The sequence below is a fragment of the Chiloscyllium plagiosum genome, unplaced genomic scaffold, assembly GCF_037043375.1.
Source record: "Chiloscyllium plagiosum isolate Xiang-an unplaced genomic scaffold, Cpla_swu_hap1 HiC_scaffold_1, whole genome shotgun sequence".
NCBI lineage: Eukaryota > Metazoa > Chordata > Chondrichthyes > Orectolobiformes > Hemiscylliidae > Chiloscyllium > Chiloscyllium plagiosum.
In genome coordinates this window covers 10,492,917-10,516,603 of record NW_028270139.1, presented here as the reverse complement: position 1 = coordinate 10,516,603, position 23,687 = coordinate 10,492,917, and the positions used below count along the sequence as shown (strand labels likewise).

Here is a 23,687-nt window from a genome sequence, read left to right as displayed (position 1 = left end):
CTTTCGATCGTCAGGAAGCTCATGCAAGATGTTGCAATATCACTATTAAATGGGATTTGCTCAGCATGAACCTGGTCACTGTTCAGCTTCTGCCAGGATCACTCAATTCTGATCTCAATATGGCTTTGGTCTAGTCGTAGGCGACAGAGTTGACCTCCAGAAGTGAAGGTGACTGCTCTCGACACCAAAGCTGCATTTGAATGAATATGGCGTCAAGGAGCCCAAGACAAACAAGTTTATGGGAATCAGTGAGTGAGTGGGGAGAAGTCTCTGTCTTTGTGATTTCAGTTAGCAAAGGAAGATGGCTGTAGAAGATAACTCAATCCTGGAGCAACATTGCAGGAGTTATTCAGGATAGTGTCCTTGATCCAGTCATTTGCTGTTACGACATTAATGATCTTCCCTCTATCTTGATGTCAGAAGTGGACATGTTCACTGATGATTGCACAAAGTTTAGCATCATTTCAAGATTTTTCTCATACTGGAGCAACTGATGGCCACATACAGCAAGACGTGGAGAACACCCAGACTTGGGCTGATAAGTAACAAGTAAAATTTGTGCCACATGTACCAGACAATGGCCATCTCAAATAAGGAAGAATCTAACCATTTTGCCTCGATATTAAATGTCACTATCATCACTGGATCTCCCAAAATCAACATCCTGATATCATGGTATAACTATATCAGAATATAACAGATGTGAGTTGGGAGCTTTCCAGGTCTTTACTTGATGCCAAAACTGTCAGAGAATATTTCAGTAGCAGTATTGTGAACTTGCTGTTAAGTTGAGCATGATGTCTCATGATATAATCACATATCAGATGTAATGTCACCAGCTTTTAAGCAACATATAACAAACCTGCTCATCAAATTGAGACTCCCTTATGCTTTGTGTGGGCCTCCTTCTCCAAATGGACCAATCGATTAGACTAATACCAGCAGGAAGGATTGGTAGCTGTGAAACTGCCATATTATAAATGGTGCTAGTGGTGATTTTTGGAGCCATAAGAAATAGGAGCACAAATAGCCCATTCAGATCATTGAGTCCATCCTGATATTCAACGAGATTATAAACGGAAATTGCTGGAATAATTCAGCAGCTCTTCCAGCATCTGTGGGGAGAAATCAGAGTTAACGTTTCAGGTCGAGTGATCCTTCTGCAGAGCTTAAGGGACACTAGACCCGAAACGTTAAGTCTGATTTCTGTCCACAGAGGGTGCCGGACCTGCTGAATTTTTCTAGCAATTTATGTTTTTTTATTTCTGATTTTCAGTATCCACAGTTGTAGAGTCATAGAGGTGTACAGCACAGAAACAGACCCTTCGGTCCAACCCGTCCCTGCCGACCAGATATCCCAACCCAATCTAGTCCCACCTGCCAGCACTTGGCCCATATTCCTCCAAACCCTTCCTATTCATATACCCTTGCAGATGCCTTTTAAATGTTGCAATTATACCAGCCTCCACCACTTCCTCTGGCAGCTCATTCCATACCCGTACCATGCTCTGCTTGAAAAAGTTGCCCCTTAGGTCTCCTTTATAGTTCTTTTTTCAATGAAATCGTGATTAATTTAATAACCCTCTAACTCCATTTACATGTGTTTTCCCTATAACCCTTCATTCTCTTGCTAATTAAATATCTGTCTGGAATATACTTAACAACCCAGATTCTACAACCTGTAGGGGAATGGGTCTGGGTGGGTTGCGCTTCGGCGGGTCGGTGTGGACTTGTTGGGCCGAAGGGCCTGTTTCCACACTGTAAGTAATCTATAAATCTGTAAACCTGTAATCTGTAAATCTATAACCTTCTTGTTAAAGAATTCCACAAATGCTCTACCCTCCAAGAGAATAGATTTCTCCTTGTCTCTGTCTTAAATAGGCAACTCCTTATTCTGAGATTAAGGCCTCTGCTCTTAGACTGTCCAACAACGGGAACTAGCATCTCTGCATTTACCCTATCAAGTCCTCTAAGAACTTTGTATGTTTCAATAAATTCACCTTTCACTCTTCTTAACTCAAAAGAGTACAGGCTAGCCTATTCAACTTCTCCTCATAAGACAGTCCCTCCATATATCATATCAGCTCAGTGAACCTTCTCAGGACTGCTTCCAATGCTGTGCATCCTTCCTTAGATAATGGATCCAAAACTGTTCACAGTATTTCAGATGTAGTCTGACTCGTGCCTTTTATAGTTTTAGCACAATCCCCCCACCCTTTTATATAATCCATTCCATTTGAAATAAAGATCAATATTCCATTTGTCTTCCCTAATAGTTTGTGAAATGGTGTGCTAGCTTTTTGCAGAAGGAAGGTGGAATTCAGTCAGAACCATTGAGAGGGGGAAGGGAGGATTTGAGGATTCGACGAGAAACAGAAAGAGAAACTAGTGAGGGTGAGATAAAGAAGATTCACTGAGAACGAAGGGAAAAGTGGTGGTGGTTGGGTGGGTGGGTGGAATTCAGCCAGGGCTGGCGAAAAGAGAGGAAAGTACGGGGGTTTAGATTTGGGGAAGGAAAGATTAAGTCGAAGAACTGAAGAAAACGGCAGATGTTAAGAGTTTCCTGCAAGTTGCAAGCAAGGAAAGTCATCAGATGTAAAAGGTTCAGTAATTTTGGAGCATTGCTATGTTTTGATTATGGTAATGCTGTAATTGGAACAGTTTGCTTAATTTCTTGCTGAGTCAAATGCATATTATATTTGAATACCTTTTTTAAAGTCCTAATGAAGATCCATTCTTTCAGTTTTGTATTGAATCATGCGGTTTGTATTCTGTATTATTGAACTATCATATGAGGGTTGTATTTGCACTGGAGTGCAGAGTAATGTGATATGAAAGCTGCTGCTCCAGCAGTCTATTTTAAACAGCGATCTTCTTTATTGTGAACGTTTTGAAGTTTGCTAATGTGGCATGGCGCCCTTTTACACCACAAATGTGGTGCTCTGATGGTTTGTGGCAAAGATCAGTCTTAAGGTACTCATAACTCACACTGAGTTCTCCAAGTTGCTAGTTATAGAGAAGAAAGTTAAAAATGGACAAAGGGAGCATTGTGCAACATTGGAGAGAAAAACATGTTGAGGTATGACAATGATGCACCCATGCTAATATATAGTGTGGTCAGGTTTATGGTAATAAGATTGGATATTAACTTAGAAGTAGGGAGGAAGTGTTAGTCTGAGGTCAGAAAGCCAAGGACAATGTGTTTTTCACAGGATCAGCCAGACTTGGGGAGATGAAAGAAGATTGCAATCCAAAACTGATCAAGATTTGAATGACTGAGGATTAGGCTAATAAAAAGATTGAAATCTGGAGACCGGGAGGTAGGGAACAGGGGAAAATTCGAGGATAGAGGTTTACTGAAGGCTGGACAAGGAGAGATTTGGAGGATTGAAGCTTCCACAGAGGAGATTGGAGTCCCTGAAGAGGAGTATTGAAGGGAATTGGGAAACAGGTTGGAAGGCAGATACTGGACCTTGCTGCTGGGCGTCCTGAGACACAGAAGGGTCTCCCAGTCAGGCTTGCAGTGGTTATGTTTGAGGCATGCAGGAACATTATAATGTTTAAAATTTAAATTCACCTCCTGCAAACGGGTTGGTCCCTGCCTGTTAAAACCAGAAGTAGGCAGTTTAGGGTTGGGCTTTAGACTTTTAATAATTTAACATCCTTCTCAGCCTGCCAGTTTTGGAGGACCAATATTCCTCTTTATTATGAATCTGTAGTGGGCAAAGTAAGGAGGGGACAATGGGGAATGTAAAGCAGGAACATAAGTTTAACAAGAGGTTAAAACTTTAAACAAAAATTTCCATTTAGTCTGACCCAGAGCTATATGCATTATTCTAGCTGTCGTATTCTTGATTTGCTTCATATAACTTCAGCACCTCTATGTTGATATTTATGCCTTGGTTAATAAATGGAAGTATCCCATATACCATCTTAACAAGCTTATCTATCTGTCCTGCTACCTTCAAGGATCTGTGCACGTACACCTCAAGACCTGCCTGTTCTCCTATACCTCTCAGTATGCCACCATTTATTATTTATTATCTAGTCTCATTTCTCCTCCCCAAATGCATTGCCTCCCTCTTCTATTTCATTTCGTTTGCCACTTTTCTGCCAACTTAGCCAATATATTGATAATCTTTCCACCATCTTGTTTCCTCACTATCAACAATTGGATCAATTTTTGCATTATAGACAAGTTATATCTGAATAATTCTCTCTCACACACACACGCACACGAAGGTGCTTAATATTAAGTCTTGTAGAACCTCACAGGAAATTGCCTTTCAACCACAAAACCCCATCCCAATCAATAACCCTTTGCTTCCTGAGCCTATTACTTTGAATCAACATGTCACTTGTGCCTGAATTTCATGGTCATTTATTTTTCTGGCCGGTCAGCCGTGTAAAACCTTATTAAAAGTCTCACTAAAATTCATATAGGCTACATCAGATGTGTTATTCTCATCAACTCTTGTCAATATCTCAAATAATTCAATCAGATAAATCCACCATGACCTTCCCTTAATTAATCCATGCCAACTGTCCTCAACTTATCCATGCCTTTCTAAGTATTGGGTTACACTGGCTCTCAATGTTTTATGATAATGTTCCCATCACTGAGGTTAAGTTGACTGGTTTGTAGGTAACATTTAAAGAATAGTGCACCATTTAGCAATCTTTCAGCGCCATGCTGCTAGCCAGAGAAAATTGGGAAATGATGGTCAAAGCCTTTGTGATGTCCTCCCTCTCTTTTAACTTTCATTTCATTTGAGCCTGATGATTTGTCAACTTTCAGCATTATTTCCTTTCCTTGTATCTTTGTCCCAACCAATATTTCACATGCATCTTCCATTATTACAATGTCTGCATTCTCACCTATGTCTTCTTTCCCTGTGTCCCGATTACTTGTTGGTCACTAACAAACCCGTAACCATTCCTTAGTTATCAATGTGCTCTTTATGCATTTACAAAATATGTGTGTGTTATCCTTGACTTTATATACTAATATTTTCCTTGCTTTACAAACTATATTAATTTCCTTCCTCCATTTTCCATACTTCTGCAGGTTCCTTAGCTTTCCTTTCTTACCCTATCTTATCTTTATGTTGCTTGACATTTGCATTCGATTTACAAATGTAAACACTTGTTTCTTCTGGGAACATATTTTTTTAATCTTCACTAGACTTCCTTGAATGCTTCCATGACACTGATTAAGCTAGTAGCTGTTACCATTCAACCTTTATTAAGCCATATATCAGTTTAGTAAAATTATCCTTACCTCACTTGAGAATTTTATATGTGGTCTGTCCCTGTATTTTTCCATAACTAACCTAAATCTAACTGAATTACAATAACTATGAACAAAATGCTCTCCTACTGATGCACCATTCACCCATCCAGTTTCAGTCCCTAAAAACAAATCCAGAACTATCCTCTTGCTTGTTGGGCTTGCTACATGCTAACTAAGAAAAAAAAGACTTTCTTGAATGGAGTTAACAATTCTGTGCTCTCCAAACACTTTTGATACTGATTTTATTCCAGTTGAATATTTGGGTAGTTGAAATTCCTGGATGTAGCTTTGCTCGCTGAGCTGGAAGGTTAGTTTTCAGACGTTTCATCACCATACTCGGTAACATCATTAATGAGCCTCCGGATGAAGCACTGGTGGTATGGCCAGCTTCCTATTTGTGTTTAGGTTTGTGATGTCATTTCCTATGGTGATGTCATTTCCTGTTCTTTTTCTCAGGGGGTGGTAAATAGGATCCAAGTCAATGTGTTTGTTGATTGCATTCCGGTTGGAATGCCATGCTACTAGGAATTCTCGTACATGTTTCTGTTTGGCTTGTCCTAGGATGAATGTGTTGTCCCAGTTGAAGTGGTGTCTTTCCTCATCTGTATGTAAGGAGAGTGGGTCATGTCTTTTTGTGATTAGCTGGTGTTCATGTATCCTGGTGGCTAGTTTTCTGCCTGTTTGTACAATGTAGTGTTTGTTACAGTTCTTGCTAGGTATTTTGTAAATGACATTAGTTGAAATCCCTATATTACTGCCCTTTTGTTTCAGCAATGTGCCATCATTTGATCTCCCCCTGAACTGTTTGGAGAATCTGTAATAGCCGGTTAGGAATGGGATTGCCCTTTCTTCTTCAGTTCAACATAATTGCTTCATTTCGTGCTTTTTATAGCTGCTGTTACTTAACCAATATTCCATCCATCCTTTGTCATTATTCCTGACCCGATCTGAAAATATTCTACTGAGTAATCTTGAGCTGCCAGTTCTCCCTTCCTTTAGAAAAAGGTATTGAAGGATTGAAACATATAACGTATTCCATTTAGGAACAGCATCACCCATAGAGAGGTTAGACTGTTGTCCAAAATCAAGCCTTCATTTGAAAGCCGAACGTAGCTTTTATATAATATGTAAGTAGAACAAATGATACTTTTAAATATATTTTCAATGTTCCGTGTTTAAGATTGAATGAATATTTTAAGATCTGTCGCCGAACTTTACAAGTTTGCTGAATAATTTATGTGGTAATTTTTTCTTTTGTGGTTACGTTTTTTTAGACAAAATATGTTCAATCATCAGGAATAATTAAAAATGTATTGCTTGTTTAGAAAACATAAAAGAAACTGTTACTGCCTGCAAGAAACGATTAGTGGCCTGAGACAGCCAACAGGGTTAGTGCACTGTGGAGATGGATCGCAGAGACTCTTCATCTTGGAAAAAGAAGGCTTTGTGAAGATTTACACTCCAGATGGAGAATTACTGAAGGATACCTTTCTTGACATCCACAAACAGGTCCAAAGTGGAATAAAGGTTGGCAATTTCTCCATAGATTCTGTTCATCATGCTAATGTATGCATTATTATAAATTTAAGACTGAAGCAAAAAGTAATTCCTTGAAGAAGTCCTTGTTGCCATTGTCCACCTTGAACATTAATATGTCTAATTTAGATCTTGCTAAACTTCGTGAAATGTCTCCTTTTTAGATGCTAAGATACATACAAAAATCAAAATGGCCAAGGGTCTCCGATGCTTAATACCTGAGTCACACAGACAAGATCATTTAACTTTCGTTTTTTTTGGAGGAATAGTTGAGAAACCACAGTTTGTGTTTGCCCTGTTATGCTAGGGAGAGGAAATCAGGCTTTTAAAAAATGTCCTGTTGGAAGTATGCTGCATAAGAGTCCCACAGCCACCAGATTACTACAGGCGGTGACGAATTGGCGATACTCACCATGGTAGAATTGCATATTGATATTAATTGTCAACAATCTCAAGTGAATAACTGCTACCTCAGCATGTTGAGACCTGGTCCTTCACCATATTTCTATTAGAGGTTTTGAATTTCCTGTTTTTCTTTTTCCTTGTTCTTGTTCTGTTCTCCCACAGTTGGGATCATTATTGATTTGGAATTAAAGATGGCTAAGTTTTGTTTTTGTGCTTGAGTGACTTGCAGGCTCTGCCTGAGATACAGGTTGACTCCCCATCCTACATGCTCTCTTTTGTGCTGCTATCCCAGTGCCCCCGATGACCTTTCAACCTGCCCCTATTTTCGTTCAACCCCGTTATTTCTCTACTGATGTCTCCAATTTACCTTCAGAGCCCTGACTTTGTGAATTGCCTTGTTTGCCATATACTCGCCTTTACCACCCACCAACCCAATGTAGAGGCCACAGTGATAGTCACTTGTGAAAGGCACCCTTCCCAGAGCTTCCCATCCTCTTCTAAATTCATTGAGATCCCATTCTTCTCTCTTGTATTGGTCTCAATTAAGTGCAATTGTAGAGTTGAGTTTCCCACTTTCCCAGAACTCCATGGACTACCCCTTGTTAAGGCCCTGACCATTATTAACCAAACCACCAAGCCTGACTGTGGCCCATCTCACTAGGTTGACTTGGCAGCACAGTGCTGAATAAGTCCACAGATTCATATCTCACAGCACCTCAGTGCAGGTACCTGTTACACATGACCTGTAGGACTGATGATGCGAAAGTACAGATCTCCAGTCTCTGTTAAGACCAAGTAGTTGACTGACTGTGCCAAGTCCTGGACTGCAATCACACAATTACCCTAACTGACTGTGGCAATATCCACTGTTTGACCATGGACCCCTTCGATCCTACTATGGACTGCTCCCCTTTGATTTTCAGAAATGACATTGGTTTGAAGCACACTTAGTGAGCAAGACACTGTCACATGCTGCAGGTGTCACATTAATGTAGCATGGCGCCATGCAGTAACATGTTCACTTCTTGTTCATTACTTCACTATTCCCAACCGTGACAAGCTGTCTGCCTCTCCCTTGGCACCAAAACGTAATGCTTGCCACAGAAACTGACAGTTACCAAGTAAGCACAATGTGAGTGGGTGCTTGGGAATGAAGCCAAGAGCCATAAGACACACCCTGTCCAGATGTATATGTGTCACTGCATGCAAAGTATCCTGGCAGAAGCATCCAAGTTGTAGGTGTCCCTGAGCTCCATGGTCAAATCCTGATGGGCTGAAGTGGGTGAAATTTGGACAGACATCAGGCAGGATGATGTGCTGAGTCTAAACATCACATACAAAGAAACTTCTCCTTTGTTTTCCTCATACTTCATAGTGATATCTTAAACACTATCAAAGTATTTTCTAGTTTAAGGAATTGCTCTCAAAGGTCCTGGGCCTTCTTGCTGGAGTGAAAATACTCCAAGTACCTGGAGGTTCTCTTTGCAACTAATTGCCCATTCCTAAGATCATCCAGGTGAATCAAAGTTGTGTGGTCACTATATATAAATAATGCACTCAGTATTCCTCAATATTGACTAATCAATGTTTTGTACAACATTTTAATTACTTATTCTTTTGTTGTGTCCTGCTGGTTATAAAAGCCTATTGGCTTTTTTTTTAAACACCTTATTTGACTGAACTTGTGCATTTGAATGCCTCGTTCATTCTTATATGTACACCCTTCAACATCCTCCTTCAAAAATATGTATGCTGCATATTCTTTCTGCCATATTTGGCGTATTAAATAGTGTCTACTAAATGTCTGCAAATTCTACTCACCTGTCTTTTTTCTTCCTGAAGTTTTTACATTCTGTTGGTCTGGTTAAACCTTGTGTAATGAACAAAATTCAGGATGATGTTCCTGACGTTCAAGTCTTAAGTCCAAGTCATCTGTTGATACACTACAAAACAATTGCATTTAGTCTTGACATTTGGGAGCAAACTATTTCCAATTCAACTCCATTTTTACTAACTGGTTTTCTTTCAAAATTGCTGCATTTTTTCTTGTATAAAATGTCTATAGTTTACGAGTAAGCCTTCTGACACACCTTTAAGAACACTAAATGATAGCTTTTAGATTAGATTCCCTACAGTACGGAAACAGACCATTTGGCTCTGCAGGTCCACACTGACCCTCTGGAGAGTAATCGACCATCCTACATTTATTCCTGACTAATGCACCTAACACTGTGGGCAGTTTAGCACGGCCAATTCACCTGACCTGCACATTTTTGAATCATGGGAGGAAACCCACACAGACATGGGGAGAATGTGCACACTCCACACAGTCAACCAAGGTGGGAATCAAACCCAGATCCCTGGTGCTGTGCCACCTTTAGTATGGTGCTCCACTACATTCCCTTTATCCAGTCAATCATTTCAAAAATCTACTTATTGTGAAAAATGATTTCAGTTTTACAAATGATGTCTTTGTTTATCTGATAATAATTAGTAAGCATTTAAAATAAATCATGGATTATTAGTTCTAAAAGTTTGCCACAAGCTAAGTTTTTCAAATAAATCATTTTTTGGTTAAATTGCATAACTGCTCTTAACCATTTCTGAACTTCTTTTGAAAATTCGCAAAAGTCCTTCTTGTTTCCTGCTGAGCTCTCTCCAAGTACTTTTACACTGCAGTGTTGATGTTTCACCCCAAACTGGCCCCAAAAGTGCAGTATAAAACCAGCTTTAGTATGGCTAAGGTGTGCAAAATCCCCTAGGAAAATTGATCTTGTGGAAAATGCACAATGTACATTATGCTACTATGTGAAAAAGCTAATGCAAACCCATCAAATGGGGTACATTTTCAACCCGTTGCCCACATTTTAAGGATTAGGTTGAGTTAATAGAGTTCAATCAGTAATCCACCATCCCTGCTATTCAGCAGCTGGTGAACAAAACGCTTTCCATGCATTGCCTACATATGCATGAGAGTTGCCTTTCCCAACTCTAGCAGTGTGAATGAGTTGGATAAACATGACTCACTACTCGAAATTATGTTGCAAATGAAATCACTTTTTCACCCTTGTAATAGGAAATGGATATCTGAACATTGATTTGTAGCTTAACAATTTAAAGCTATTTGAACTTTTTGCCAATTTTAATAAGTCATTTCCTTGCACCATAATGTTCCATTTGGAACAGAAATGGTCAGCTTATTGAATTACCACAACAGACTATACATCTGTAAGCATTCTGTGTTGGAACACTTCTGTATTGCTCAACTTAAATAATTTGTTAGTTTCTTGTCAAATTTAATGAAACCCTTTCTCTCTTGGGTTGATATTTATTTTCTTTCAGATTATGTGGAAACCATTTTAGCAATAAAACTAAAGTAAGCAAGAATCAGGCCTGCCACCTCCAAACACAGATCAGAGATGAGCACATAGGCTACCCAGTGCTAAGGTGAACTGGTTACAAGTTCTCTGGGGCTTGACCCCAGTGTTTTGTTAAGTAAAAGCCCTCATGTCTTGGGCAGTCCCAGCTACCCCCCATACTCCATCTATGTAATCTCATCCAACTTGCATCTCTCACCAAACACTGTGGCCTCTTATAACCCAATGACAATTTAGTGCCAACTCATGCCTCCCACCAACCAGAGAAGCAAACAAACTGCAAGTGCTGGAATCCAACAGGAAGCTGGAAGAAGACAGCAAACCAGGCAGCATCAGGAGGTGGAGAAGTCAACATTTTGGTTATTAACCCATAACCACCCATTTCCCTTACATTCTCCAGGACAATTTACCTAGAGTTCATCATAGGTAGACCTCAAGGACTATGCTGAGATGAAATAAAACAAAATGTTAAACATCTGCTAAAATTCTAAACAACTTCACTCCATAAAACAAAAACACTTATTCATTTATGTTCACGTATTTAATCCCTGATAAGAGCAAATGTTTATTTTCATTATCCCACAAGGACAGCTAATCCTTTAATAACCTGTTTGAGCTGTCAATCAAACTATGAACTTGTAGTGATCCCTCCACCAACTGTGATAATGCCATGTCATGGAAGCGCTTAAGCAATATTAATGCTACAATGATAGGGTTCTATTCACAAACCTCAAGTGCTACTTGTTATTTAACTCTGAAACATGGGGTCTGTTTTTGTTGCTCAATGTTTTTAAATGGCAACCGATTCAACTAGCTTGACACCGTGACAGTTCCTTATCTACACTTCATGAGCATTTATATCTACTCTTAAAAAAAATTAAGGATAAAGCCCATGCTCCAGTGAAAATGGGATTTCTGCTAAAATGGATGTTCTACCGTGTCCCACTTCCACCTCTCTACTGACAAAAATAGGGTCTGTTGGAAATATGGTCTTATCTAGATTTCAATGTCCACCACCAAGAATAGCTGCACAGAAACACTAATGATTGAACTGGTCACATCATAACAGGCATACTGCCACGCTGGTTCTGAAGTAGGTGGTGGGAGAACCAACAAGATGGAAAAACATACTTGACCTCATCCTCATCAGTCCTCCGGCTGCAGATGCATCTGTCCATGACTATACCTGTTAGGGTGACCAGCACACAATCCTGGTGGAGATAAAGTCACATTGATAATACATTCCAATGTACTGTGTGGCGCTGTCATTATGCAAATAGGACAGAATTTGAACAAATCTAGCAATTCAAGACTGGGCAAGCATGGAGTATTGTGGAGCACCAACAGCAGAAGAATTGTACTCCAACAAAACCCACAACCTCGTGGCCAGGCGTATCCCCCACTCAACCATCACCGTCAAGTCAGGGGATCAACCCTGGTTCAATGGAGAATGCAGGAGGGCATGCCAGGAGCAGCGCCAGGCATAGCTGAAAATGGCCTGTCAATCTGGTGAAGCGATTGAACAGGATGACTTGTATGCCAAGAAGCATAAGCAGCAAGTGATAGACATACCTAACCGATCCCACAACCAACAGATCGGATCTGAACTCTTCCACATCCAGTCATGAATGGTTGTGGGCAATTAAGCAACTCACTGGAGGAAGAGGCTCCACAAATATCCCAATCCTCATTGATGGAAGAGCCCAACACATTACTGCAAAAAATAAGGCTGAGGCACTCGCAGCATTCTTCAGCCAGAAGTGCCGAGTGGTTGATCCATCTTGGCCACCTTCAGTGGTCCCCTGCATCCCAGATATCAGTCTTCACCAATTTCAAATCACTCCACATGGTTTTAAGAATCTGATAGTGCAAAGAACTATGGGCCCTGTCGACACTCCGGCAGGAATACTGAAGACTTGCTGCTCCCCTAGCTAAGAGGGGGGAAAGTAAGGACTGGAGATCAGAGTTGAAGAGTATGGTGCTAGAAAAGCACAACCAGTCAGGCAACATCTGAGGAGCTGGAGAATCGTTGTTTTAAACATAAGCTGACGAAGAGTTTGTATTCAAAACGGCAATTCTCCTGCTCCTCAAATGCTCCCTGACCGGCTGTGCTTTTCCAGCTCTCCTTGCTAAACCCTTCCAGTTCTGTGGCAACACTGGCATCTGGCAATCTGGAAAGTTACCCAGCTACGTACTGTACAGAAAAAGCAGGACTATCCAATCCAAACAATTACCACCCAATCAGTGTGTTCTTGGTCATCAGTAAAATGATAGAAGGTGTCATCAGCAATGCTATCCAGCATCATCTGCTCACCGATAACCTGCTCGGTGAGGTCTAATTTGGATTCCACCAAGGCCCACACAGCTCCTGACTTTTTTACAGCCTTGATTCAAACATAGACAAAAGAACTGAAACTAACAACCAGATAAGGGGAAAGTTATGATTCTTGACACCAAGGCTGCATTTGACTGAGTGCGGAATCAAGGAGCCCTAGAAAAACTGGAGTCAATGGGAATCAGGGGGCAAACTCTCCAGTGGCTGGAGTCATACCTGGCACAAAGGAAGATGGTTGTTGTTGGAGGTCAGTCATTCCAGGACACCTCAGCAGAAGTTCCTCAGGATAGTGTCCAACGCCCAAACATCTTCAGCTGCCTCATCAATGACCTTCCCTTCATCATAAGGTCAGAAGTGGGGATGTTTGCTGATGATTACACAATGTTCAGCGCCATTCCTGACTCCTCAGGTACTGAAGCAGTCCACGTTCAAATGCAGCATGGTCTGGACAATATCCAGGTTTGGGCTAATAAGTGACAAGTAACATTTGCGTCGCACAAATGCCAGACAATGACCATCTCCAATGGAACATTCCGGTAATCATTCTAAAGACTTGTACTCAGTGTAACCACTGCTCCTTGGCATTTAATGGCATTACCATCACTGAATCCCCCACTATCAATACCTTGGGAGTTAACATTGATTGGGAACTCAACTGGACTCCTGGCTACAAGAACAGGTCAGAGGCTAGGAATACTGGACTGAGTAACTCACCTTCTGCCTTCCCAAAGACTGTCCACCATCTACAAGGCACAAGGGAGTAGTGTGATGGAATACTCCTCATTTGCTTGGATGCAGCTCCAATGACACTCATGCAGCTTAGCACCATGCAGGACAAAGCAGCCTGCTTGATTGCTGAAGAAGGACTTATGCCCGAAATGTCGATTCTCCTGTTCCCTGGATGCTGCCTGACCTGCTGCGCTTTTCCAGCAACACATTTTCAGCTGCTTGATTGGCAATACATTCACAAGCACCCAGTCTCTTTCCCCCCGTGATGCTCAGTAGCTGCAGTATGCACTATCTACAAGATGTACTGCAGAAATTCACCAAAGATCCTTTGTTAGTTTTTTCCAAACCTATGACCATCCCGAAGGAAAAGGGAACACCACTATCTGCAAGTTCCCCTCCAAGCCACTCATCACCCTGACTTGGAAATAGATCACCATATCTTTCTCTGTTGCTGTGTCAAAATCCACTTTATCTTCCTTAAGGGCATATGGATCTACCCACAGCACATGGATTACAATCGTTCAATAAGGTAGCCCACCACCATCTTCTGAAGGGTGCAAGAAACAGACAATAACTGGCCAGCCAGGGACACTCATGTCCCAGGAGTGAATAAATAAAATATTACATTTCATATTTGCAGTAAGTCTTCTTTAATGTAGTATTTCAACATGCTGTAGCATTCTTATTTTCTAAGGTGAAGATTGACATCGTTTCCCCCCCACAATGGTGGACTGATTCCATCTGTCAAACGAAATACATTCAGAGCTGAACAAGCAATTGATGGGCAGAGCATTTGGCTGAGTCATTAAAAGGCGAGAGTTCAAAGAAGAAACAATTATGGATTCAGAAATGCAGTTTCTTGCAGGAAAATATTATTGAAACAAAAACAAATTGACGATTTCCAATGTGATTGTGTTCTCCTTGAGAAGGACAAAAAAGTTCAGAGAACAAATACCAAACACAATGGTGCTGACAGTATTTATCTCATACATCTAAATTAAACTCCACCCATCTTTCCTTAGCCCACTGCCGTGTTGATCATGAACCTATTAAACTCTTAGGTGTCCTTTACTGTTTATTATATCACCAATTTTGGTTTCATCTGCAACCATCATCATCACGCCTCCTAATTTCTCATTCAAATCTGAAATTAAAGGTCTGAATAGGACAATGAATGAATTCTTAATAATGCCAAAAAGAAAATGGTTTGAAAATTAATGAGTGGTCCAGACAGCCAATAACCCAAAGCAACAGTTGAAATCTTCACACAACTGGAACATGGAGCAGGATGGAGATCTGGCCTTTAGAAGACAAGATTGAAATAAACATAAATTGTTCTTCTACAGTTCTTTATTCCCAACTTCTTCCTCATTGTCTTTCCCGATTCACAAATTTCCATTCAACTTTTATGCCCATTCTTGTTCAAATCTAGGACAGTAGATAGGGAAATGTCAGAAGGAAAAACTTACTGCCGATATACTGCAAATATATAAACATGAATTCAAACACCATTCAAAGAAAATGGGATTAAACAGCTTCAGGCTAAATTGGGGTCTTCAATCTTGTTATTCAGTTAAAGAGAAGGAGGATCTCATTACCTGAGCTTTCATTTTTACTGAGAGTTGTATAAAAAAGAAATTTCCTTATCTCGTCACTTAAAAGGGAAGAGAAAAGTCATCAAATAGATACAATCTAGCCAGCCACTGTCTTCTCAAAGTCACTTGCAAATTTAAGATCCAGTTATTTCTTCTTTATAGTCAGATAGAGGATTTCAACTGGAAAGAAATTTATAATAATTGTCCATCCTTCATAAGCAGCCAGCAACGACAATCAATTTTCATTACAGCTTAGAAAGGAAAGGATTTTATGTATTAAAGTCACAAAGGTATATAGCACTGAAACAGGCCCTTCAGGCAAAGTAGTCCATGCTGGCCAGGTTTGTTAAACTGAACTAGTCCCATTTGCCTGTGTTAGGTCCATAACCTTTCCTATCCATGTACCTGTCTAAATATCTTTTGAATGTTATAATTGTACCTGCGTCTACCATGTCCTCTGGCAGCTTGTTCTATATGCACACCACCCTCTTGGTGAAAAGGTTGTCCCTCAAGTCCCTTTTAAATCTTTCCCTTCTTTTCTTAAACCTACACCCTCTAGTTTTGGACTCCCTTACCCTCAGGGAAAGGTCTTGGCTATTCACTTTATAATTTTGTAAACCTCTATAAGGTCATCCCTCAGGCTGCTATGCTTCAGGGAAAACATCCTAGCCAACCCAGCTTCTCCTTATAACTCAAACCTTCCAGCCTTGGTAATAACCTTGTAAATCTTTTTTCGCACAGTTCCAGTTTAACAACATCCTTCCTATAGCAGGACAACCAGAATTGTATGCAATATTCCAAATATGGCCTAACCAGTATATTGTACAGCTATAACATGACATCCCAACTCCTGTACTCGGTGCTCTGACCAATGAAGACAACATGCCAAATGCCTTCTTCACCACCGTGTCTACCTGTGGCACCATTTTCAAGGAACTCTGTGCCTGCACCCCTTGGTCTCTCTGCTCGACAATACCCCCAGGGCCCTATCATTAACTGTGTAAGTCCTGCCCTGATTTGTCTTATCAAAATGCAACACCTCTCATTTATCTAAATTGAATTCCATCTTGACGTTCCTCAGCCCACTGGCCCATTATACTCTGAGATAACCTTCTTCACTGTCCACTGTACTACCAACTTTATTTTCATCTGTAAATTTATGTACCATGCCTCCTATATTCTCATCCAAATAGATTATATAAATGACAATAACAGTGGGTCCAGCACCAATCGTTACTCACAGGCCTCCAGTCTAAAAATAACCTCTACTATCATCCTCTGTCCCCTACCATCATGCTAATTTTGCATCTAATTCGCTAATGTTTCCTGGATCCCATGTGGTCTAACCTTACTAACCAGTCTAGAATATGGTACCTTATCGAAAGCCTGGTTAAAGTCCATGTAGACGTCATCCTTCTTGGTAATCATAATCTATTACATGTTTTTGATTTTTAAAGGTGATCCAGGTGTTTTCATTCTTCTATTTCAATTCTTTCTTTTTGAACTGTTTTTAACTAGAGTAAATCACTTATGCCAGCAAGTCCACTTTCAGTGAGGGATTCCTTATTCCTGCTTAAGTGAACCTCCAGTTAATGCAAAATATTAAACACAATTGTTATGCAATTAAGACTGAGGTCCAGTGTGGACATAACGTTATTATTGAATCAGTGGGCTTATTGAGTCAGTGGGCTGTAGGCCATGACAAGTAGTTTAGCAACAAAGTGGACTTGAAGGTGCAAGCTGACCGGTTAGGCACATGCAACTGGGTAAGGACTGAGGCAGCCAAGTCAGAGAGGGAGCCAACCAAGCTGGAAAGCTGTTTTGATCAGGATGTGATAGTGGATGTTGGTGAGATAGTGGCAGATGTTATTGGTGGGGGGGGTGAGCATGTGTTAGTGATTGATGGAGGTTTGTGCTTATCAAAGCATGGGGTGGTGAGGAGCACACTTGCAGGATTAGTAAAGCATAATTTAAAAGTTTACCTTGTTGGTTGTGACCTGCTCTGGTTTCTTGACAGACCCCCTATGTGGCCACGTGTAGACTTGATTTTCATGAGTGGAGATGGTGCCTTGGGGCAAAGCAAACTTGAGCAGTGGGTGTGTGAAGTAAGTGCTAGTTTATAATTTGCAAACTACCTATCACTGTTTCAGACACCCACAGTGTCTAATGAATCTTTTGCCCTTTGTCAATATGGTGGACCATGTTGCTCCAGTTCATAATGAGATTGTGTTTTCTGCCCATTTTATTATAGGCTTAGGACTCTGTTTAGCTCTGAGAAAGGGGCTATTGCTGAGTTAGGTCTTTATTTCAATTCAGTATCAAAACCTTCTTAGAATCTTAGAAATTTAACAGAGAGAAGGAAGTCCATTGTGTCTGCTTTGGCTGATATGTTGCCATCTAGCTTAATCTCATTTTCCAGCTCATGGCCCATATTTTGTAAAATACAGCATTTGAGTCCTTTTCCACTAATCGTTTAAATTTTATGATGGTTTCTGCTCTACCATCCTTTCGAGAGTGAGTTCCAGATCCCATCACCCTCTAGATGAGAAGATTGCCAATTGGATCCACATTGCATAATCTGCCTCCTACCTGAATTCTACATTCCTTGGTTACAGAGCTCTCTTCAGATAGGAATCAGGTCTTTGTATCCACTCTACCTAACCCCCTAAAAATTCTATATGCATCATTCAGGTCTTCCCTCAACCTCTTCTGTTCTGAAGACAACAACTCTAGCCTATTCAATTGTTCCTTATGACCAAAATTCCCCAGTCAAGACAATGTCCTTATATTTTTCCAGTGAATCCTCTTGAGTGCAATCACATCATTGAGTCATCACTTTGCTAAAACATGCTTTTTCTGAAAGGGTTAAGAGTAGTGAATGTTGTTTTTTCAAGTTTGCAACGTTAAGCAAAGAAGTTTGGACAGGACTTCTTTAATTGAGGAAATTGGGTGCACAGATCAGAAATCTAATTAACTAAGCCATCCCAGAGTAAAGGGCTTTGGCTTGCTTTTACAGGGAGGAGACGGGAAAATAATGCTTACTGATTTCACAAGCTCAGACTAGAGGAGAGGCACCTTCCCCCAGGGCCTGACAAGAACAACTTACCACCCATGCATAAACCCTGCGGCCAATTTAGCCTTTAAAATGTGACCATGGTAAGGATCCTACACAATGCAAGTTTGAGCTGACTCCATTTATTAGTGGAATAGGCACAATAACCTAATTCAATACTGATGAATAATCTCACTTGGCAGGTGAGAAATTCACTAAATTGTCACCTTGAAGTAATGGGGATTGTCCTTCTGAGGTTGAACTGAGGTATATTTCACAGGCAAAGTGGAAACTCTACATTTGTTCCATGTGACTTGAGAGCATTTGACTTAAAACTGAAATCTGTGTTTGTAATAGGAAATGGCCATCTTAGCACCTCTTAAAGGAACATATGAAATACAAACTGCAAGGAATGGAGGTCCAAAGCAAAAGCTGACAATTCACTCTTGCAGAGATTAAACAGATTTAGAAATCTATAAATTACCGCTTCCAACATGAATACATTTAAGACCATAAGAGTAGGCTGTTTGGTCTCTTGAGCCTGCTCTGACATTTCTCACGTCCAGTTTCCTGGTAATTAAGTTAGATTCTACACAGTGTGGAAACAGGTCCTTTGGCCCAACAAGTCCACACCGACCCCCCTCTGAAGAGCAACCCACCCAGACCCATTCCCCTACCTACCACTACAGGCAATCTAGCATGGACAATTCACCTAACCTGCACATCTCTGGACGCAAACCAGAGCAAACCTGCACAGACACGGGGAGATTGCGCAAACTCTGCGCAGACGGTTGACCGAGGCAGGAATTGAACCCGGATCCCTGGTGCTATGAGCCAGCAGTGCTAACCACTGAGCCACCGTGTCTCCCCTACTGGTCAAGAACCTATCTCTTAAACATACATAAAGACTCTGCCCCCACAGCTCTCTGTGGCAAGGAATTGTAAGGAGATGCCAACCCCTGAGATTCCACCTCATCTCAGTCATAAATTGGCACCCCTTTATTTTGAGACTATGCCCTCTGATCATAGACTCTCCTATGAGGGGAAACATCCTCTCAACATTTACCCTGTCAAGTCCCTTAAGAATCCTATGTGTTTCAATGAGATCACCTCTCATTTTTTTAAACTCCAGTGAGTAGAGTGTCATGCTGTATAGCTTTTGCTCAGAAGACCATCCCTCCATGCTGGAGTGATCTCTGAGCTAAACTACCTCCAATGAAATAATACCTTCCCTGAGATAAGCGGACCAAAACTGCTCACAGTAGAGGCTTCACATTTATTTGTCCATTATTTTAATGGCTGCTTTACTGTCTTTTGTAGATGTCATTTCAAACTGTATAAGCAGTTTTTATTTAAAATATATATTCTTTAAAAAGAAGTATAGATTAACTTTATTCTTAATCCTTGTGATGACATTTGGAACTGTTTGTGGTTATTGATCAGGTTATTATGGACTTCTGAGTTATAGCACTTTCGAAAAACCTGGTGCTCCCCTACAGTAGGAAATAATCCGAAACATAAAAGTGCTTCATTTGAAGTGATGTATTTGTTTGCAGGAGCCTACAATCAATTACTATCTGTTGTCAAACAAAATTATCCAGAAACAAGAGAGTACACAGCATATTAAAGCTAATACAGATACTGAGTGTATGTTGACTTACACAGTAAGTGTATGTATTGGCATTACCTCATTTTTGTCCAAACACTCAATGAAGTCATTTTTATGCATGTTAAAGTTCAGATCCGCATTCATTTAGTTTGGGTTGTGAAATGCAATTTAACAAAACACAACAGAACTGCTCTTTACTTGTCTTCCAATTATTTTTTGGTGATTTCTCTGCTGAATGAAAACTCACTTCTCTCAGTGCAGTTACTGAGCAGGCTGTCAATGGGCTATTAAATGTCACATCCTCAAATGCATGATAATAGTACTAAGTGAAAATTAGAATCCCAACGGTGTGGAAACAGGCCCTTCGACCCAATAAGTCCACACTAGCCCTCTGAAGAGTAATCCACCCAAACCCATTCCCCTACATTTACCCTGACTAATGCACCTAATCTACACAACCCTGAACACTATGGGCAATTTAGCATGGCCAATTCACCTAACCTGCACATCTTTGGATTGTGGGAGGAAACTGGAGCACCCGGAGGAAACCCACATGGACACAAGGAGAATGGGCAAACTTCACACAGACAATTGCCTGAGACTGGAATTGAACATGGGTCGTTGGTATTGTGAGCCACCAGGCCACCCTGAAAAGATATTGTACAGATGAAATAGCAGAAATGCATCAAACAGTAGATTACAGAAGTACAGGAAGTTACTTAGTTGCTTCAGTTCAGAAATCCATGCGATATTGTGAACAAGTCTCTGTGCATCTTATTATCAAAGAAGAAGGACAATACTAGAGGAGGTCCAGAGAAATTCAAAGCCGTAGAGGGAGTCAGTCGTCTCCAATACTCCACAAAGACAGTAGGCTGACTGTGTGTGACAACACTATCTTGACTTCAGTGGGGAGCAATACATTGAAGAGTGTGTGGACTGAATTCTTCCGACTTCAAAATCTTTAATGGTGGTCGTGTTTACTTCTGATTCAACGACCTAGTTGTGTGTATGGTGGGACTTTGGTCTGATCTTCTGGGCAGTATCCTGGTTCCTAGATCACTGTGCATTTAGGGGTGATTCCAGGTTAGCAAATTAGCAATGCATTTGAGGATGTGACATTTAATAGCCCATTGGTAGCCTGCTCAGTAACTGCACTGAGAGAAGTGAGTTTTCATTCAGCAGAGAAATCACCAAAAGATAATTGGAAGACATGAGGAGTTGCACCATGACTCAGTGACACCAGCCGAGAGACCATTTTGCAGGAACCAAGTAATATTTCCCAGGAACTGAGAAGTCGGTTAACATAACCAAGAAGGTTAACATAACATCGATGAGCATGTCTCAAGTTATTGTGTCATCTTCGGGACCTGGGTCCTGTGCAGGAAGTGATTTAAGAACTTCTCGAGGGCTGATAAAGTGAGTATAGTACACTGGAATTATTGAGTGGCAAACATCTTCTTACCAGTCCTTTACATTGGAAGGCAGAAAGCAACATTTCTTTCATCAACACAGTGAGATGTTTTAGCACGTTCCTTCAGAAGAATTCAAACATTGAGACAATACTCATGCACAGAGATTAGATGCTGCCCTTGCTCTCCTCATTCTGTAGTGAAGTCTATGAAATGTCATTGTATCTTCAAACCACTGGACTGAAAAGTTGTTGGTGTGGGGTGATCAAGGCAACGGAAATTGACTTTGAGCAACTAATGTCCTGTGAATGGTAACTTTGGTTGTCAGAAGGCTATAGTTGTATCTCTGTATTGATGGCATTAGCCATGTCTTCAATTGATAACTGTTTCCATCCAGAAGTCATTCATGCAGGACATCTGGTGACCTTAAAAGCTGAGGCACGTGATATAACCTTGGAATACAAGAGTTGTGGCAGCTGCCTGGAAGCGTGGTGACATTTGCAGGATTCTTTTGTGGTGGGTCTTATACCAGATACGTTTTGAAGGAGTAGACCTCCTTTCTGTTGCCTGATAACCTTACTGGTCATATGTAGCCTTGATGTTCAAATGAGTCTTCTCTGTCACACCCTTCACATGAGGAAATCCTGGTACGGAAACAAAGCTGACAGCTCCTGTGAGCCTGAATGGCAGCATTAACCAGGTGCAACATTGTTACTGCCAATAGTAATGTATCCTTTTACTACAGGGTCCTTTCAGACACACTGTAGTATTTTGATGCACAATGATGCCAGTGGTGTGGGTTCAGCCCTTATACTGACAGTGATAGTTCATGGAGAACTCCCTCCTTAACTTGCCCCACACTTGTGAAATGGTGCCCCTCGAGCTTTATACAAACAGTTGACTATCTTTACTAGAGAGAGATGCTTATTGTCCTAAAAATGATCCCTCAGTTAACAATAGATCTTTGCATAGGTCAGTTGGTTCTCTTCCCATTGTTACATTACTTAAGCCAACAGATGTATCAGTCCAATATGATTTAAATTTAGCACCAGGATGTAGCAGCACTAGGAGAGAGTGAGAGGGTTTTATGTACTCGCATGATACAAGATACATCAGGAGCACCCAAGTGATTCATCAGTAGGAAGAAGTGCAATTCTTTGAATGTCCAAATGAATATTGCTATACTAAAGGATTGTACCTATGACCACAGAGGCTTCCAGGAATTGTACACGATAGCCACACCTTAAGAGACTGAGAGGGTTTCCTCCTTGTTCTAAGATGAAAAGTCGAATCCTCAGATCCTCTGCGATAGAGATTATCTTCTCAAAATATGTTTTGACACTGTTAATTGTTTCCAATTAGTTATTTCTCACTAACTCCTCTAAAATGTTCTCTTTTCCCTAGTAAAGAGCTTACAAAAATGTTTATTTGACGAACAAGAAACATTAGTTTTTTGATGTGGCTTCTCAACTAATAGCATACAATTACGGAAAGCAAACTAGAGACAAATGGAAGATATAGACTGTAGGGAAATAGATGGTGACATCTTGCAAAATGCCCAGATTACAGAGGAGGAAGTGCTGGATGTCTTGAAATGGTTAAAGATGGATAACTCCCCAGGACCTGGTCAGGTGTACCTGAGAACTCTGTAGGAAGTTAGAGAAGTGATTGCTGGGCCGCTTGCTGAGATATTTGTATCATCGATAGTCACAGGTGAGGTGCCGGAAGACTGGAGGTTGGCAAACGTAGTGCCACTGTTTAAGAAGGGCGGTAAAGACAAGCCAGGGAACTATAGACTGGTGAGCCTGACCTCAGTGGTGGGCAAGTTGTTGGAGGGAATCCTGAGGGACCGGATGTACATGTATTTGGAGAAGCGAGGACAGATTCGGGATAGTCAACATAGTTTTGTACGTAGGAAATCATGTCTCACAAACTTGATTGAGTTTTTTGAAGAAGTAACAAAGAAGATTGATGAGGGCAGAGCAGTAGATGTGATCTATATGGACTTCAGTAAGGCGTTCGACAAGGTTCCCCATGGGAGACTGATTAGCAAGGTTAGATCTCGTGGAATACAGGGAGAACTAGCCATTTGAATACAGAATTGGCTCAAAGGTAGAAGACAGAGGGTGGTGGTGGAGGGTTGTTTTTCAAACTGGAGGCCTCTGACCAGTGGAGTGCCACAAGGATCGGTGCTGGGCCCTCTACTTTTTTTCATTTACATAAATGATTTGGATGCAAGCATAAGAGGTACAGTTAGTAAGTTTGCAGATGACACCAAAATTGGAGGTGTAGTGGACTGCGAAGAGGGTTACTTCAGATTACAATAGGATCTGGACCAGATGAGCCA

The 23,687-nt window shown here is 40.8% G+C and overlaps 1 protein-coding gene across 6 annotated transcripts in view; it reads left to right on the top strand.

Annotated features, from left to right (window-relative positions):
• The window catches only part of hhip (hedgehog interacting protein), a 156,399-nt gene that overhangs the window by 13,985 nt on the left and 118,727 nt on the right, over positions 1 to 23,687 (top strand). For all 6 annotated transcript variants that reach the window (XM_043699011.2, XM_043698993.2, XM_043698985.2 and 3 more), the window contains exon 4: positions 6,619 to 6,820. In XM_043699011.2, coding sequence (XP_043554946.2) covers positions 6,619 to 6,820 — 202 coding nt within the window. The remainder of the gene's footprint in view (positions 1 to 6,618; positions 6,821 to 23,687) is intronic.